General features: G+C 37.2%; 2 protein-coding genes across 4 annotated transcripts; both read left to right on the top strand.

Moving 5' to 3' along the window:
• Positions 1-1,777: 1,777 nt before the first annotated feature.
• LOC137722626 (probable sucrose-phosphate synthase 3) lies at positions 1,778-7,455 on the top strand. The gene is made up of 12 exons (XM_068461674.1): positions 1,778-2,342; positions 3,201-3,433; positions 3,529-3,592; positions 3,708-4,403; positions 4,622-4,756; positions 4,839-4,970; positions 5,059-5,235; positions 5,316-5,369; positions 5,469-5,531; positions 5,735-6,685; positions 6,776-6,903; positions 7,035-7,455. Exons 1-12 carry the CDS (start codon positions 2,064-2,066, stop codon positions 7,321-7,323), a joined length of 3,201 nt encoding a protein of 1,066 aa, XP_068317775.1. The 5' UTR covers positions 1,778-2,063; the 3' UTR covers positions 7,324-7,455.
• Positions 7,456-9,524: 2,069 nt separating this feature from the next.
• On the top strand, positions 9,525-17,276 carry LOC137722554 (probable methionine--tRNA ligase). Of its 3 annotated transcripts, none has more exons than XM_068461586.1 (18): positions 9,525-9,679; positions 10,422-10,605; positions 10,702-10,846; positions 10,942-11,095; positions 11,260-11,415; positions 11,684-11,914; positions 12,030-12,173; positions 12,648-12,738; positions 12,816-12,922; positions 13,046-13,160; positions 13,624-13,742; positions 13,858-13,923; positions 14,052-14,180; positions 14,282-14,425; positions 15,042-15,162; positions 15,893-16,104; positions 16,188-16,289; positions 16,886-17,276. In XM_068461586.1, exons 2-18 carry the CDS (start codon positions 10,470-10,472, stop codon positions 17,114-17,116), a joined length of 2,403 nt encoding a protein of 800 aa, XP_068317687.1. In that variant the 5' UTR covers positions 9,525-9,679; positions 10,422-10,469; the 3' UTR covers positions 17,117-17,276. The 3 variants fall into 3 exon arrangements, with proteins under 3 accessions (XP_068317687.1, XP_068317685.1, XP_068317686.1); XM_068461584.1 differs by having other exon boundaries at positions 15,890-16,104; XM_068461585.1 differs by lacking the exon at positions 9,525-9,679 and adding an exon at positions 10,264-10,284 and having other exon boundaries at positions 15,890-16,104.
• Positions 17,277-18,499: the final 1,223 nt, after the last annotated feature.

Raw genomic sequence — 18,499 nt, 5'->3', positions numbered from 1 at the left:
TTCCGTTGTAGTAAATTAATTATATGTGCGAATTAACACATGTCATTGTTTTAGTGAATCGGAACATCACATGATGGTGAATTCGTTGTATATAATAGTATAGTTGATAAGGAAGGCAAAAATGAAATACATGCTAGTGTGTCTGAATGTGCATGCATTGCCAATTATATTTGTTTGAATGCTGATCATTCAGTTTGTGGTCGTGAGTGCTAAAATACGAATAATGTAGGTAGTTTGGGAAGGTAGTATAATTATTTAACTGCAGTTTGAAAAAGGATTGAACAATTTAAGCTAAAGTTTTTGCAGATATAAAGTTTGGTTGATAGTGATTACCACTAGGTGGAAGAGTTTTTCTTTTCCTGCCACATACTTCTACATCAAATGCACAGTATAAGTATTTCAAAATGGGACCATGAAGTTTCAATTTTCTTATGTTGCATCTCAAAGTATCTTTTACAATTATATCAATTTGTGCCATCTCAAAGTATCTCTTATTATATTAGTTTGTACCTTTGTCTGATTGTTTTTACGCTAATTCATTAAATTCATGGCATGGTGAACTTGAGATCCTTACATGGCTAGCATGTAATTTACACTTGCACTATATTGACCAAAAAAAAAAAAACTCGTCAAATAATGCATGCTTAGACATTCAAAAAGACAAAATATGTAAAATGACACAATTTCAAAACCTCAAAATACAATTTGAGAAAATTGGAAATTCATCACCATTTTGACAATCACCTCAAATTTCAAGGTCAAATGTAGTTAGCTCTTTCTTGGGTTTTTTTTTTTTTTTTTTTTTTCATTATCATCCTCATCTAAAGTTATTTTTAACTTTAAAGCTTGAACTGCCACTTAATGCTATATTTCAGTATTATTCTTTCTCACTTGTTAGTGAGGGAGCTTAAATTCAAATATTGTATTGTAAATTCAACACAAATTTATCAATAACTAGCTCATTGTGTTGTTTAACTATATCTCTCACTCCTTTAGTATAAATATATAACTTTGTATACATAAATAAAAATATTCTCTACCCTCATAGTGCAGACTTTGTTGTTTTCCAATTTCTTCAGTACTACATTATAGTGGAATTTATTTACGCATACGCAAGAAATTTCAAGTTCAACAACATCGATAATGAGTATGATTTTAATTATTGTGATTCTTTATTGGGTTATCTAGCTTAACCCAAATCCCCATGTATAAACAAAAATAAGTATCATTATATAATTAGAAGTTTTAACGAAACACTTTCAGTAATGTTCATTTTTAATGAAAAATTATATTTTTACATTTTTTCTGATATTATTCACTACACAATTATTTATCATTTTTCATTAAAACTTTTTTTTAAACTTTTTGTTAATTTTCCTTATATAATTTTATGAAAAAAGTATCATTGTATAAAAGAAATTGGAAATAAAATAAAAAATAAAATAAAAAATGATTGCAATGCAATAACAATGGAAGGAAAAAAAAAAAAAATCTCCTTCCCTCCCGCGGAGGAAAGCAGCTTGGGGCAGTTGGTTCCAAATCTCTCGGGCGAAGAAAAGCAATGCGGTCATCTCGCATTGGGAAGCGGATGACCTTGAAAGGAGTGACTCAACCAACCATCACGGGGAGACGTGTGCGAAGCCAACCTCTCGTGAGCCTCAATATCCTCTATACACGTGTCAGAATTGCGGACCCACCATTCCACGCCATGTGTCTCTCTCTCCGCATCCATCTCTCTATTCTCTCTCTCTCTCTCACTCTCGCTAGCTCTCCAAACTCAACCAAAACTCCTCACAAATCCCAAATTCCAAATCCCAAAAGCTCCTCTGCTGCCGAGTTGATTTCACACGCAACACAACATTTTCTGTTTGTTTCCCGAGAAAATCACACAGAATTGAAAGTCCGAGAAAATATCAAGACGCACAGAAGAACCAAGAGAGTATCTGCATGTCATGGGAATTACTGCGTCACGATCACTCCTCTGCTTTCGTTTTTAAAAACCCAATCATATTTTCTCTTTGAAAATTGTAAATTAAAACAAATCGAATACATTTTACGAGAAAATGGCCGGAAACGAGTGGATTAATGGGTACTTGGAGGCGATACTGGACAGCGGCGCCTCCGCCATTGAGGAGCAGAAGCCGGTGCCGGAGAATCTGAGAGATAGAGGACATTTCAATCCGACCAAGTACTTCGTGGAGGAGGTGGTGACGGGGGTCGATGAGTCGGACCTTTACCGGACGTGGATCAAGGTGGTTGCGACCCGCAACACGCGGGAACGGGGCTCCAGGCTCGAGAATATGTGCTGGCGCATTTGGCACCTTACCCGTAAGAAGAAACAGGTTCTTGTTGTTAATCCTCTTCCTCCTCCTTTGATTTGTATAAGAAAGAAATTAATGGTTTAATGCAACGTGTGTGTTTAATTATTAATTATTTTTCTATATTTTGATTAGGTTTTTTTATTTATTTATACACGACGATATTCTATAAAAAGGTTTGTGATCTTAAAATATTTGGGAATAATTGTGTTACGAAACACCGTCAAAGTGATATTATTTTATGGTGATGTTCTTGGTACATTAAAAAAGTACTCACAATAGCCAACCATAATAATTAGTTATCTAACTCGCAAGTTAGTGATGCTTCCGACTTGCAAGTGAAAATGACTAGATTGTGGTATTAGTGGCAATTAGGTTGTTTGAGGTGGTTACTTTGAAGAGCGCGGGCCTTGGCGCAACGGAAGTGTTGCTCCTTTTGACCAAAAGGTTATGGGTTTGAATCGTGGAAACAGTCGCTTTACAAAGCAAAGATAAAATTGCTTATGATAAACGTTTCCTTGACTTTCACAAAGCGTGGAGCCTTGTTTGTTTGGGGTCGCCTTGATTAATTTCTTTCCATTGTTTTACTAAGATTTTGGAAATACATTAGTTAGGTATTGGATAATTCATACTTGTACTGAATTCTTTTTCGTGTTTATACTAGCCCTGAATTTAGACCGAATGATGTCTTTGAGGTAATTTATGTCAGAAATTATCTTCGAAAAGAAAAGGGCAATTCCATTTTTAACTCATGATCGATGGCAATTTGCTCACATTGTCAATGGGACACATGTTTCCCCTCTGCTTTGTGTTCTCTGCCCTCAATTGCCATCACTTTAGTTTTGGAGAAGTCGATAGCTCATACTTGCATGGCTCTTGTAGTTGGAGGTGGAGGAACATCAGCGGTTGGCAAACCGCAGATGGGAGCGGGAACAAGGACGTAGGGATGCAACTGAAGACATGTCGGAGGACTTGTCCGAAGGAGAGAAAGGGGATGGTTTGGGGGAGATGCAACTAGGTGATACACCAAGGAAAAGGTTCCAGCGTAATATTTCGAACTTGGAAGTATGGTCAGACGATAAGAAGGAAAAGAAGCTTTACATTGTTCTAATCAGGTATAATTCTTTACGTTACACATCAATTATCATGTAGTTGCCATTACAATTTGTAATACAATCTTTCACTAATTGAAACTTTTCTTCATCAACAGTTTGCATGGTTTGGTCCGGGGAGAAAACATGGAGCTCGGTCGAGACTCTGATACAGGTGGACAGGTATTTGGTGGTCATAACATTTTTCTAGTCTATGGAAATAAAGCTAAATTCATTTTTTTTATACCGTTACTTGCATTTACAACTATGTTTCATGGCTTTATGAACACATTATCAGGTCAAATATGTGGTAGAGCTTTCCCGAGCTCTTGCGAGAATGCCTGGGGTTTATAGGGTAGATCTCTTTACGCGCCAAGTGTCATGTCCTGATGTTGATTGGAGCTATGGTGAGCCAACAGAGATGCTAACTGCAGGTCCTGAAGATGGTGATGGTGGTCTAGGAGAAAGCAGTGGAGCATATATTATTAGAATCCCTTTTGGACCCCGTGATCAATATCTCAGCAAAGAAGTACTCTGGCCATATATTCAAGAATTTGTAGATGGTGCTCTAGCTCACATTCTTAACATGTCCAAAGTTTTGGGAGAACAGATTGGTAAAGGACAGCCTGTCTGGCCGTATGTAATTCATGGCCACTACGCAGATGCAGGGGATAGTGCTGCTCTTCTTTCTGGTGCTTTGAATGTCCCAATGGTTTTAACTGGGCACTCACTTGGAAGAAACAAGCTTGAACAGCTTCTTAAGCAGGGACGCCAATCAAAGGAGGACATCAATTCTACTTATAAAATTATGAGGAGGATTGAAGCAGAAGAACTTTCCCTTGATGCTGCAGAACTAGTTATTACAAGTACAAAACAAGAGAGCGAAGAGCAATGGGGGCTTTACGATGGGTTTGATGTCAAGCTTGAGAAAGTTTTGCGTGCTCGTGCTAGGCGAGGAGTAAATTGCCATGGCCGTTACATGCCAAGGATGGTGGTACGCTAGTGGCTTTGTTCCTTATGAGTTATGATTGTCTTTGTTTTTTTTTTTTTTTTTTTTTTTTTTTTTTTTTTTTTTTTTTTTAAATACCTAGCACTGCCTTACCAAGGATCTATCTTTCTGAGTGTTGGTCAATTAGAAAAGGAATAGAGAATATGCGTAAATGATGGCAGTGCACATGTTTCTTTTCCGAACTAAGTGCATTCCTCATGTAGGTTATACCTCCCGGCATGGACTTCAGTAATGTTGTGGTTCAAGAAGATACGCCTGAGGTTGATGGCGAACTTAACCAACTTATTGGTGGTACTGATGGGTCTTCCCCGAAAGCAATTCCAACGATATGGTCAGAAGTGAGTGCCTTTGCGCCATCATATGTTTGTGCACTTAAATGTTAACCAGCTTGCTGTCCTCATATTCAACAAACTTTGGCAGGTGATGCGGTTCCTTACAAATCCTCACAAGCCAATGATCTTGGCTTTGTCAAGACCAGATCCGAAGAAGAACATAACCACTCTTTTAAAAGCCTTTGGGGAATGCGGTCCTCTAAGAGAGCTCGCTAATCTTGTAAGTGGATTTGTGCAAAAATTCAATTTTACCATTACACAGTGCAATTAAATATTGGGATTAAATACTAATGAAATGGTTTAAACAGACACTGATAATGGGGAATAGGGACTGCATAGATGAGATGTCTACCGGCAATGCTAGTGTTCTTACGACAGTATTGAAACTAATTGATAAGTATGACCTTTATGGGCAAGTGGCCTATCCAAAGCATCACAGGCAATCAGATGTTCCAGATATATACCGTCTCACGGCAAAAACAAAGGTTCATTTGATGATCACAGTTTCAAGATAGCAATTTTTTGTTTAACGGAGATTATGTGCTAAAGGGATCAATTATGACAGGGTGTTTTCATAAATCCAGCATTAGTGGAGCCTTTTGGGCTAACCTTGATTGAGGTTAGTTTTTTCTAGATTCTTTCTTTAGAAGCGATCTTTACTTACTCCAGAAAGTGAGACTTTTGATTTAATGCATCTTTTTTTCTTTCTATGATTTAGGCAGCAGCACATGGGCTTCCAATGGTGGCTACAAAAAACGGTGGACCGGTTGATATACATCGGGTATAGATTACATCTTTTACTCAATAATTGTGATCCATACATCTGTTACTTTTGAGATGTAGTGAAGTGAATTTATTCAGATGGTTGTGGATTTTCATTTTCTACTTCTTTTAACTTGAAATTCAAAAGGTTGCGAGCTAAGAGAAAGTAGAGAGTGATTTCAATTATAATGACCGAGTTACTTTTCACGTTGTGCATTTCAGGCGCTGAATAATGGTTTGCTTGTGGACCCTCATGATCAGCAGTCGATTGCTGGTGCACTTCTTAAGTTGTTATCAGAGAAGAATTTATGGAGTGAATGTAGAAAGAATGGCTGGAAGAACATACACCTCTACTCATGGCCTGAACATTGCCGGACTTACCTGACTAGGGTTGCAGCCTGCCGCATGAGACATCCACAATGGCAAACTGACACCCCAGAGGATGATATGGCTGCTGACGAGTCTCTCAATGATTCTCTTAAGGATGTGCAAGATATGTCTCTTAGGCTCTCAGTTGATGGGGATAAGGCTTCATTGAATGGATCTTTTGATGTGACTGCAGCCACTGGTGACCACGACGTGCAAGATCAAGTGAAACGTGTCCTAAGCAAGATCAAGAAACCAGATTCCGGTCCAAAAGATCAAGATGTCGGAAATAAGCCGTTGGATAATGTGTCAAGTAAATATCCCATGTTAAGGAGGAGACGGAAATTGATTGTTATAGCGCTTGATTGCTACGAAAGCTCTGGAGATCCTAAAATGAAAATGATTCAGGTAGTTCAAGAGATATTTAAGGCTGTCAGACTAGACTCTCAAAGTGCTAGGGTCACAGGGTTTGCTTTATTAACGGCTATGCCAATGTCAGAAACTGTAGAGTTTTTGGCATCAGGGAAGATACAGGCAAACGAATTTGACGCATTGGTTTGTAGCAGTGGAAGTGAAGTTTACTACCCTGGTACTTATACAGAAGGCGGCGGAAGACTTTCCCCAGATCCAGATTATGCATCACATATTGACTACCGTTGGGGTTGTGAGGGTCTAAAGAAAACAATTTTGAAGCTGTTGAATGCCCCTGAAGGCAAAGGAAATTCTGCTTCTTCCAGCCACATTCAAGAAGACTTGAAATCAAGCAACGCACATTGCATCTCATTCTTCATAAAGGATCCTAGTAAGGTAGATGAACTTTCTAAACTAGAGTGATGGCAATTTAGAGAATAATCGGCTCATTTCGTTTGATTAAATTCAAAATGTATGCTTCTGCAGGCAAGGAAAGTTGATGATTTGAGGCAGAAACTCAGGATGCGGGGACTGCGCTGCCATCCAATGTACTCCAGGAGCTCAACGAGAATGCAAATTGTTCCTCTCCTTGCTTCTCGAGCGCAGGCACTCAGGTATTGTTGATATCTAGAACTTGGCGCACAAGGTCCTCTATAAGCTGACAGTTTTTTAAATTGGATAGTTCTATTGGGTCTATAATACCATAAATTGAGATTCATGCATTTTTTTATGCCTGATTTTTTAGGTACCTTTTTGTTCGTTGGAGATTGAATGTCGCCAACATGTATGTGTTCCTTGGAGAAAGTGGAGACACCGATTATGAAGAAATGATATCTGGAACTCATAAGACGATAATCATGAAAGGGGTGGTGGCAAAGGGTTCGGAAGAGCTGCTAAGAACATCAGGAAGCTATCTCAAAGACGACATTGTTCCTCGCGAGAGCCCTTTGGTTGCCTACGTAAATGAGGAAGCAAAAGCTGATGAGATTGCTAATGCTCTGAAGCAAGTCTCCAAGTCTGCTGCTGGAATGTGAACGTGAGTTGAAGTGTTTTAAGTATTGATTCTATACAGGGATAAGTCGTAAAGTATTCCTTGTATTCGTTTGTGAGTATTTACGGATTATGTACTCTTCTATTCCTCGTGCATGAGTGAACTACTATTTTCACGGAAGGCTATTGTTGTTCGTATGATTATTATGATATTATCTAGTATTCATTCATTGCGATTTCCCCAACTCTCTCAAAGCGAACCAATGCAACTGCACGTTCGATGTTTTAACACGACAGAACGTTGTGTTAAGGAATTTGTCCAAAATTCTCATTCTACACTCCTAACTTTTTATATTTGGAAAGAAAAATACGCTTGATGTGTTGTAATAGGTTTAATCTGACCGAACCAAACTGATTGACAAGGGTTTGGGTTTGTTTGGTTTCAATTGTGATGTTGTTCAAAACCGAACCAAACTGAACCGTTGATTATTAGTTGTTTTGGCTTTGTAGGCAAAAATATGACAAAAGCAAGCAAACCAGCCACCAAAACAACACAGTTCTATACTGGTTTGGCTTTGTAGCCTAGAAGAAAAGAAAACACAAGAAGTTTTAAAGTTGCATTAAGAAAATGCCATTGACTTCTATGGAAATTTCCAATTCCTAGGAAATATATACAATTAAGCAACTGAAATGTTGATTAGCTTATGCGTAAACACAGGGAGATTTATAAGAGCACTTTCAGTGTGTAAAAACCATTATTCTTCACTGTCCAGCTCGATAATTGTTAAACCCACCAACTAAATCCCTCAATTAAATGACTAAAAATCGAAACTCATTTACTTGTGTAAACTAGGAATCATACTGGAAATCATCGTTGATAAAAAATGTTCTACTGATACTATCGTAATTGGTCTTAGGAAAATAAAATTATTGCAAAAATAAAATATTGAAATATTTGAAAAAACAAAACCTTACCTCTTTGTAATGAGTCATGACACTTCATATCGATTCTAGTCAGACATGTTAATCAAACTGGCTTTTTTTTTTTTTTTTTTTCTTTTTTTCAGCTCTTGGTCTTGTGTTTCTCTCTCTTTTTGTCCTTTAGAGAGTTAACTGTGTTTTTGATCGATCAAGCGCAAAATGAAACTGAAACTAGTTCTAGTTACTGTTCTACATATCCCCGCCTAACTCCACTTAGGCGCTAGTCGACTGGTCACTGCCCTGATTAGTGCCTAGACGTTTGAAAATTAAGAAATGGCGCCTAGACCCTCTTAAGCGTCCACCTAGTCCTCTTAGGTGCCCGCCTAGCCCTCCTAGGCGCCTGCCTAGTCCGTTTAAAACCGCTTAGGTCGTGACTCCCCAGTTAGAGAGAAAATCGATAACTTTTATTTTGCATTTTGTTTTGGGAATTGTTATTAACACTCCAAAATTCTCATTCTACACTCCTAACTTTTTATATTTAGAAAGAAAAATACACTTGATATGTTGTAATAGGTTTAATCTGACCGAACCGAACTGATTAACAAGGGTTTGGGTTTGTTTGGTTTCAATTATGGTGTTGTTAATTGTGGTGTTGTTCAAAACCAAACCAAACTGAACCGTTGATTATTAGTTGTTTCGGCTTTGTAGGCAAAAATATGACAAAAGCAAGCAAACCAGCCACCAAAACAACACAGTTCTATACTGGTTCGGCTTTGTAGCCTACAAGAAAAGAAAACACAAGAAGTTTAAAGTTGCATTAAGAAAATGCCATTGACTTCTATGGGAATTTCCAATTCCTAGGAAATATATACAAATAAGCAACTGAAATGTTGACTAGCTTCTGCGTAAAGACGGGGGAATTTACAAGAGGACTTCTAGCGTGTAAAGTTCGTTTCTAGTTCGATAATTGTTATCAACTAAATCCCTCAATTAAATGAATTTGAAGCAAAAATTGAAACACATTCACCTTAAAAAAAAAAAAAAAAAGAACCATATGTTGACTTTGTCACTTCATTCTACTTTTTTAGAGGTTAAGAAGACCCATAGAGGCATTTCAACATTCTCTGATCGTTATTCATAAATGCTATGAATCAAACCTAAAACGTGTATGTGTAATACAGATATGAAATACGTCTATAACCATTAAACCAACCGTGTGTGTTACCCGAGATTTTCCTGTGGATCTCGATTCTTTCTCTACCAGGTTTTTCTGTGGCCCTGTCCATACGATTGTGTCGTTTCGGTCCACTTTCAATTGCGCACTTATAAGTTATAAGGGTCAAATTGGCACAACAAAAGAATTCATTAAACAAAACCCTTGTGGAAATTTGACACTTACCTAAACCAAACTTTGTCTCTGCCGCAGCTCCCGTTTCACTCGCTCTCTCGCAGCCGCAACGCAACCGTACGGACAACTCGGTAAGCCAATTTCTCTTCGCTCTTGCTTTCTCTCCCTCTTCATCTCCGTCTATGCCTTCCGAAATTAGATCCTAATAAATTGCTGTGCTTCTCAGTTTTCGCATCACTCCCTCCCAGCTTTTATCCAGTTTTTTTTATTTTTCATGTGGATTTTACTTTTTATCTGGATATATATATGTGTGTAATTTCGGACTAGGGTTTTCCATGTAGATAAAAGTCGGAGTAAATTTATTGATATTTGGGCTATTTTTATTTGCATGCATTATTTGATTGCGTATTGAAGTATTGCTTTATTTTGATTTCCTTTTTGTTTTTTTTTTTTGAATATTTCGGTTACTTCGTGTGATTGCAACTGGGAATTTCATGCGTCTACGGTGCTTGAAAACCAAAAGTTTTTCCCTTTTTTTTCAAAGTTCTGTTTTCTTTCTTTCTTTTGGGTGCTTGCTTTTTAGGATTCATTTGGAGCAGTGGCGTTTTAGGATTCATATAGCCGGATCCACTTAGTGGGATAAGGGTTTGTTGTTATTGTTGTTGTTGGGTGTGCTTGCTTTTTATAAAATTTGAGTGTCTTTAGATTCTCAGGCTTCATAGAAGTGCTTTTAAAGGTGCTTTTCCGTTCGGTCAATCGGTAGAATGTGTAACAAATACATTATGCAGTATGCCCTGTTTGAAAACTAAAAAAATCTGATGAGGAAATAGTACAGAAAAAAAGTCTTAATTTTATTTTTATCTTGGGTTGCAGTTTTTTAAGCATCTGGTTCTGGCCAGCCATTGAAGTAGAGAGCCAGACATGGGAGACCTCACAGCTACCTCCAAGGGGGACCAGAAGGTTGCCAAGCTACCCATCCCTGGCAAGCGAAACATCCTTATCACAAGTGCCTTGCCTTATGTCAATAATGTCCCTCATCTCGGCAATATCATCGGCTGTATGTATCATTTCCTTAATTCTATTTTCCTTCTAATATCCTTGGGAACCAAACAGACTCCTGAAATTTTTGGTTTTGCTTTGTTTTGTTGGCCAGGTGTATTGAGTGCTGATGTCTACGCACGCTACTGCCGTCTCCGGGGATACAATACCTTATACATATGTGGAACTGATGAGTACGGCACGGCAACGGAGACCAAAGCTTTGGAAGAGAAGTGTAGCCCCCAAGAAATCTGTGACAAGTAAAATTTTTCAGTGAAGTTTACGTAATTTTGTAAATTTAACTCTATTTTTTTGTTTGATTTACTCTTATACTATTTCAAATTGTTGTATGTAGATATCATGCAATTCATAGGGACGTTTATGAATGGTTTAACATAAGCTTTGATAAATTTGGGCGTACATCGTCACCACAGCAAACAGAAGTATGCCAAGCTATTTTTAAGAAACTGTTGGAGAATGATTGGCTCACAGAGAACACAATGCAGCAGGTAGCAACCGTAGCAGTCACTGAACTGTGTCAATTATTTCACATTTTCTTGGTTTAGTCAGTGAATCTTTGCACACACGGTTATCTTCATGCATTGCGATCAAGTTACATTTTGAAGAAGTGTTTCTGTATTTTATTTTAACTTGAATTAGTACTGTAATTCAGCTTTACTGTGACACATGCGAACGGTTCTTAGCGGACAGGCTTGTGGAGGGGACATGCCCGACTCAAGGCTGTGGCTATGCTTCTGCACGAGGAGATCAATGTGAGAACTGTGGAAAGCTTTTGAATCCAACAGAACTAAAAGATCCTAAGTGCAAGGTACTTGCCATGTTGTGTGTACTATGTACATATGCAAACTTTGTTAAAAGAAAAACATGAATTGTTTGCACGTATTACTCGAGCCCTGTTCTTGCTTATAACCTTTTTGTTCTAGCCCTTGTAATATTTTTCTTGTTTTCTGATTGTTTTTTAAAATAAATAAGGGTTTCTGAAAGTAACTCTTCCCCGCTCACATGCAACAATTATGCATGCAAAAATGTGATTATGCTACACCTTTATATTTCTCATTTTTGCCTATTGCAAGCAGGTTTGTAAGTCAACTCCACGAATTCGAGATACAAACCACTTGTTTCTGGAACTACCTCTGCTGAAGGATAAGTTGGAACAATATATCAATGAAATGTCAGTGGCTGGGTCATGGAGCCAGAATGCCATTCAAGCGACCAATGCATGGCTCAAAGAGGGGCTCAGGCAGCGGTGTATTACCAGGGATTTGAAGTGGGGTGTTCCAGTTCCTCATGATAACTTCAGGGACAAGGTTAATACATGCAACTAAGTTTCTGCGCATTTTTGTTAATGATTATCAGTTTCTGTGCATTTTTGTTAATGATTATCAAAATTTACTAAATTTGTCCCAACGGTGCAATTTGTAGGTTTTCTACGTGTGGTTTGATGCTCCAATTGGATATGTCTCCATTACTAAATGTTACACTGATGATTGGGAAAAATGGTGGAAGAATCCTGAAAATGTGGAGCTGTATCAGTTTATGGGCAAGGATAATGTGCCATTCCACACAGTAAGTTTTCTAAATATGCCTCACATGTAAGTATTGTTTTCTTAAAATGCCTCACACATAAGTACCGTTTTCTAAATATGCCTCACACATAAGTACAGCACAGTGATTATCTTTGACCATATATCCTTAGCTTAGTTGTATGGTTGGTTGTATATGTGATAACAGGTATAGTTTGCGAGCAATACGTTAGGGATTTCCATCATCATTGCTCACTACTGTTGTTGTGAAAGTCGTACTCTGTATAATTGCTTGAAATTCTGAAATTATTGGAATGTTAGGATCTCTACAGCTTCATAAGTTTCTCCAAGAAGCAATTATTTGCATCCACAGTTTCACTATGAAATTTTAAATCAAAGCTTAGGCGTTTGCCTTCCTTTTCTTGCAGTTCTTTATTCATGTTTGTGATATAATTTCAACTGCATATGTATTCTTGTTTGGAAAAAGAATTATAACTATGTACTTATTTATCTTTAGGTGATGTTTCCTTCCACTCTTCTTGGAACTGGTGAAAATTGGACTTTGATGAAGACTATCAGTGTAACAGAGTACTTAAATTATGAAGCAGGTTGGCTGACTATCTAGTAATGATTTTGCCACAATCTGATTATAATTAGGTGATCTAAATTTTTATGGTTTTTACAGGAAAGTTTTCTAAGAGTAAAGGCATAGGGGTTTTTGGAAATAATGCAAAAGATACAAACATTCCTGTTGAAGTATGGAGATACTACTTGCTAACTAATAGGCCTGAGGTAACTTTGATGATACCCATCTTCATTTTTAGTTTTTTCATGTGATGGTTTGTAATGTATATCCTTCTTTCTCTGTAGCTTATTTTACTTGTTTAACTTTTATTTTCATTTTTGGTGAAATAGGTATCAGACACATTATTTACATGGGCCGACTTGCAAGCAAAACTGAACAGTGAATTGCTGAATAATTTGGGCAACTTCATAAATCGAGTTTTGAGTTTTGTTGCTAAACCTTCAGGTCAGTCAGCCATTGGTTTCTGAAAGTATTGACCAGTCAGCAGATTTGTCTTTGAAAAATTAATACCATGAGGAAGTTTATTCAGTCAATTATTTAAGGAACCATTATATTACAATCTTGTTCTCGTTATCAAATTTTATTTGTGTCGGGGACCAGGTTATAACTCTAGTGGTAAAGCCCTTACTGGCACACTCACAGCCAACTGTTGGCCTCCCCTTTCCCTGAATTTAAAAGAAACAGAAAACTGTTTTTGCTTTTATATTATTAAGTCTTGATACAAAAAGAAAATAATATTTTGATAATGTAAGAGTGTGTTATCAAAATTGTCTTTATGTTCCTACATGGTCCAATTACTTAAGAAAAGACTATGCTCTCAGTTGGATGATGAATAAATTCCTGCTCTATTTTCATTGGGTGCTTACTTTTCTATGCATGTATTCTGCTTGACAAATTCTGGTTACAGGTCAAGGATATGGTTCCATTATTCCAGATGCTCCGCAAGCAGAAGCAGATCCTTTGACAGAGAAACTAGCTGAAAAAGTTGGTAAATATGTGGAGCAATATTTAGAAGCTATGGAGAAGGTGATCAAAATTTATATCAGAGTCTTGTTGCAAATGATTGAAAGTTTCTTCTTCTACCTGCCTCTTTCACTTTGCTCTTGCATTGTTTTGACACTCCTATATGTATTCTGTGCAGGTTAAGCTAAAGCAAGGACTCAAAACAGCGATGGCCATTTCTAGTGAAGGGAACGCATATCTGCAAGTAAGCATGTTTTAATCTCTCCTTGAGTTAATGAATAACTTCTTTTCTCAAGTGAAATTGCTTGGAGATGACTGCAAAGCCAATGATTGAGCTACTCCTAAGTTGCACCATCTACATTTATTATGCAGGAAAGTCAGTTCTGGAAGCTGTACAAAGAGGACCAACCTCGTTGCGCTATTGTTATGAGAACCTCAGTCGGACTAGTGCATCTTCTTGCTTGTTTGTTGGAACCTTTTATGCCATCATTTTCTCTTGAAGTAATAATTCTGTTCGCGGGTTATTGTGAAATATTTTTTGCGGTCACGTAAAGTTACTATGATCATCCAGGCTGAATTTTTTTTCTTTAACTGTGTTCAAGGTATTCAAGCAACTTAATTTGCCTTCTGAGACACACTTATCACTTTGTGATGATGAGGGAGATATTGATAGGGCTAGACGGCCTTGGGAGATTGTGCCTATTGGGCACAAGATTGGTAAACCAGAGCCATTGTTCAAGGAATTGGTATGTCCAGCTGTGCGCAGTCTCTTACCTGTTATTTGTTTTTGTACACTTGTAAGGAAGAAACAACCTGATCTTATTGGAAATTAGTACAGTATGTCACATTATTTAGAAAGGGAGTTCTGTGAAAAAAATTAGAGGAATACTAGCCGAGATATAGAAAAATAGTGGAGAAACTGCTGATGTTATCAGCAAGAAAAAGAGTATTAAAAGAAAATATAAGATAGGGAGATTGGATGAGGGGGGACTTCAAGTAGCTCTTGAATATACAGCATTTCAGTTATTCTGAATTGCATGGTGCATATGCTTCACAGGAAAGCTTGTTTCGCAAGGCAATGCTGCCTTGTAAATGCAGTTACCAACCAAATATTTATAATTATTATTATTTGGACTGTCATGCAAGATCCTAAAGCACTAGAGTAGTACATTCTTATCTAAATTTCTTTTTTAAGCTTCTCTAGATGAGCGGCTGGACAATTAAGCTGGTTCCTGAGATAAGTTTATAGGCTGCACTTACCATTTGGTTTTGATTTTTAATGCTGGATTCTCTATGTTATAATTGTTGCATCACTTGCCTATTCGTAGATTCTCATTAGTGAAATGTTACATTTGCACACAGAAAGATGAAGAAGTAGAATTCTGGAGGCAGAAGTTTGCTGGAAGTCAAGCTGACAGAAAAGAGAGGGAAGAAGCTGAAGCAGCAAAGGTGGCTGCACAACTCAAAAAAACGAAAGTTTCAGGTTAGAATTCCATTATGTCTGGTTGCTTTTAGTTGATTAGGTAAAAATGTCACACATGCAGTACTATGGTTTTTTTTACCACCCCAGTTCATTCTTAAATATAGGGTTTGTGCATTTATACTTATGCAAACCACCCACCCACCCCACCATACAAACACGCCCAAAGAAATCACACGTAAAAAAATGATATATCCTATTTTATGAAAAAGCCCTGTTCTACGAAAGGAAGACCCTTTCTTTATTGCATGCTCTGTTGTTATCAGGATAATCTTTTCCTGTTTCTTTTGTACATCTTATGTTGTGATGGGGATCTATGGAATGATGCGAGGGGTCTTTGTTGAGGACTGCCAGTAGTGCTTGTTGCCCAAATAGGACTTGCATCCTTGTTATTATTGAACAGTTTTCTAAACATCTTTCTTTGCTGTGTTGATCTTTCTATTCAAGCGTGAGCTATTTTGCTTTTGGAGGTTACCATCAATTCTTTTGACAGTTGGTCCACAAGTTTTTTATATTAGTAAAGTTAACTTCTAAATAATAATTTCCACACTTCGCCATATGGTGTTATACTTCTCACTATAAGTAGTACGCAGCATCTCCTTGTATCTGGAAAACAAAAAATGCATAGCTTATCCTGAGTGTGGGTACCCGTACGTGAAAAGAATACTACACCCTTTATTACTATTTCTTGCAAAAATGAATTTATTCTAAGAGGCCATTGTTATGGCAGAAGGTACTGGAAAGAAAAAGCAACAGCCCACAAAATCTGCAGCTGACGCAGAGATTTCTATTAGTAGGCTTGATATCCGCGTTGGTCTCATTACTAAAGCTCAGAAGCATCCTGATGCGGATTCACTGTACGTAGAGGATATTGATGTTGGTGAAGGACAAACCAGAACAGTGGTCAGTGGACTTGTCAAATATATACCTCTTGAAAAAATGCAGGTTTGTATTTCCATCTACCAATTTTTTAATAATAAAGTTAGTATCAATTTCTGTCAACATTCATATTGACTGTTCTGTGGCAGAACCGGAAAGTATGTGTTCTTTGCAATCTGAAGCCAGCAAACATGCGGGGTATTAAGTCAGAAGCAATGGTTCTTGCTGCTTCAAACAGTGAACACACCACAGTAAGCAGCTCCGTAACCTTTAATAGTCTTTGCATCTTATGTGCTCTTTTTAAGCCACTTACCACTGTAATGCTAATGATTAATCACTCTTTGAGTGACCAAACGAAGGAGTCTACGAATATGGATCTTGATGATACCTAATTTTAACTTTTGGTCTCTGACATTTTCTACTTATGAGGATATATTTCCACAGCTTTATGTAAAACTTGCTTCTGTAAAAGAGTTAATTTCTGGTAGGCACATGATTATAGGTGTTGACCCTATTATGCATAAGGTCGTGGTGATAATATTGTGAAATTTTGTGTCTGAACAAGTCCTGTAGTGGTTTTGGTAATCAGAAAGTAATATCTCAATCGAACTTGAGTCGTAGTGACTGCAGTTTGTTTCTGATCAGTCAGTTGGGAAGACTTATGCGTTTGCAACTCACGTTTCTTGTGTAATCGTAACTTTTTTTGGACACCAATGCAAACATATTAATTTTCATAGCCTTCTCAAGCATGCATGTAATATCAGTATGCAATGGTTCAATGGACATGGACAATTAGGCACTAATGTAATTACTGATAAAATATCTTCAATGTTGGGTGCACGTTCAGGTTGAACTGGTTGAACCGCCAGAAGGTGCACAAGTTGGCGAGAGAGTTACATTTCCCGGGTTTGTAGGTGAGCCTGATGAGATTTTGAACCCGAAGAAGAAGGTGTGGGAGACCTTACAGGTGGATCTGCACACGAACACTGAACTAGTGGCATGCTACAAAGATATTCCGCTCACAACATCAGCCGGTGTTTGCACCGTGTCCTCTATTGCCGGTGGGTCAATTAAGTAGAAACAACTGATACTCTAGAGATTGAAAAGGAAAAGAAGTTTTGGACCAGGCTTCCATTGTTTGTAGATTTTGACTACTATTTATACATTGTGTGTGGTAATTTGGAAAACCGTATCCAATGAAGTTTAGCTCATCAATGGAAACTAGTTTGTTTTTATCATGGGAGCACAGAGAAAAGGTGTTTGCATATTTTGGATTTGAAACTAATTTTACCCGTGCTAAAATGCTGAATGGTTAGTACGCCTTTTGGCAGGAGAAAGTGAGTATGATATCAATATATTTTGAGGAATCACTACTACATTGGGACGGAAAATTTTAGCGTTGTACCAATATGTTGAACTCATGAGTTTAGTATTATTCCTTATATAAGAGCATGTCTACTTGATAGAAACGGAAGAATAAAATAATTGGAGTACTTAGAATTAGGGGAAGCAACGAAACGGAATCAGATCAACCAACCTTTCAGTATTATTCTTTGAAATAGAATGACATATTGATTAGAAAGTGTGAGAATATATTGAAAATATGGGAAATCAGAATATAATAAGTGCTTATTTAAATATCCGATAAGTCTTTTATAATTTATTTTAAAAAATGATATGCAAAATGAAAGTTATCTATTTTCTGTCGAGTCTGAGTTGTGACCTAGGCGGGACACCAAGACGAGTTTAGGTGGACACTTAAGCAGGTCTAAGAGTCATTTCATAATTTTCAAATGACTAAAGATTAATCGGGATAGTAGTCAGCTGCTTTAAAACAATGCTTGTGTTAATAAAATGAAGCGGTATTTCAAAATCTACTAGGCGGCGCTAGACAGAAATTTTAAAATAATACTTGTGTTAACAAAATGAAGCGGTGTTTAAAGTATATTTTGAAACCGTGTTTGGTAAAACAAATGTAAAGTGTGTTTTAAAAAGTGTTTGGTTAAACAAAAGGAAAGTAGTCAAAACACCTTCCAACTCGACTAAAGTCCCAAAGTTGTATTCTTATGTCTACTCGGAAGACCACGTAATTAAGTATGTACATAAAACCTTTTGTGTTGGGTTGGTGAAAGCGGGCTCGTTGCTGGCCCAATACATGGATCACTGCCACTCTCATTTTAAATATTTGCGTCTTTTTTATTTTTCATTTTAATTTTACTATTATTAACGGATGAATGAGGGTTCAAACCTATTGCATTAATTAAGGGAGAGATCCAAAACGTATTACTCTCTTAATTATACGTATGACACCTAAATAAGTTGAAACCTTATGCCTATGTACGAAAAATAATTTACATATAATAAGTTTATTATCATTATGACATCTTAATCCAATAATACATCATCAAGTGGAAAATAAATTTACACATGGTAATATATTTTTTAATCGAAGCACTATGTG

This window comes from Pyrus communis, chromosome 17, assembly GCF_963583255.1.
Source record: "Pyrus communis chromosome 17, drPyrComm1.1, whole genome shotgun sequence".
NCBI lineage: Eukaryota > Viridiplantae > Streptophyta > Magnoliopsida > Rosales > Rosaceae > Pyrus > Pyrus communis.
Note: the sequence above shows the minus strand (reverse complement) of the source record. Positions and strands in the feature narration are given on the sequence as shown.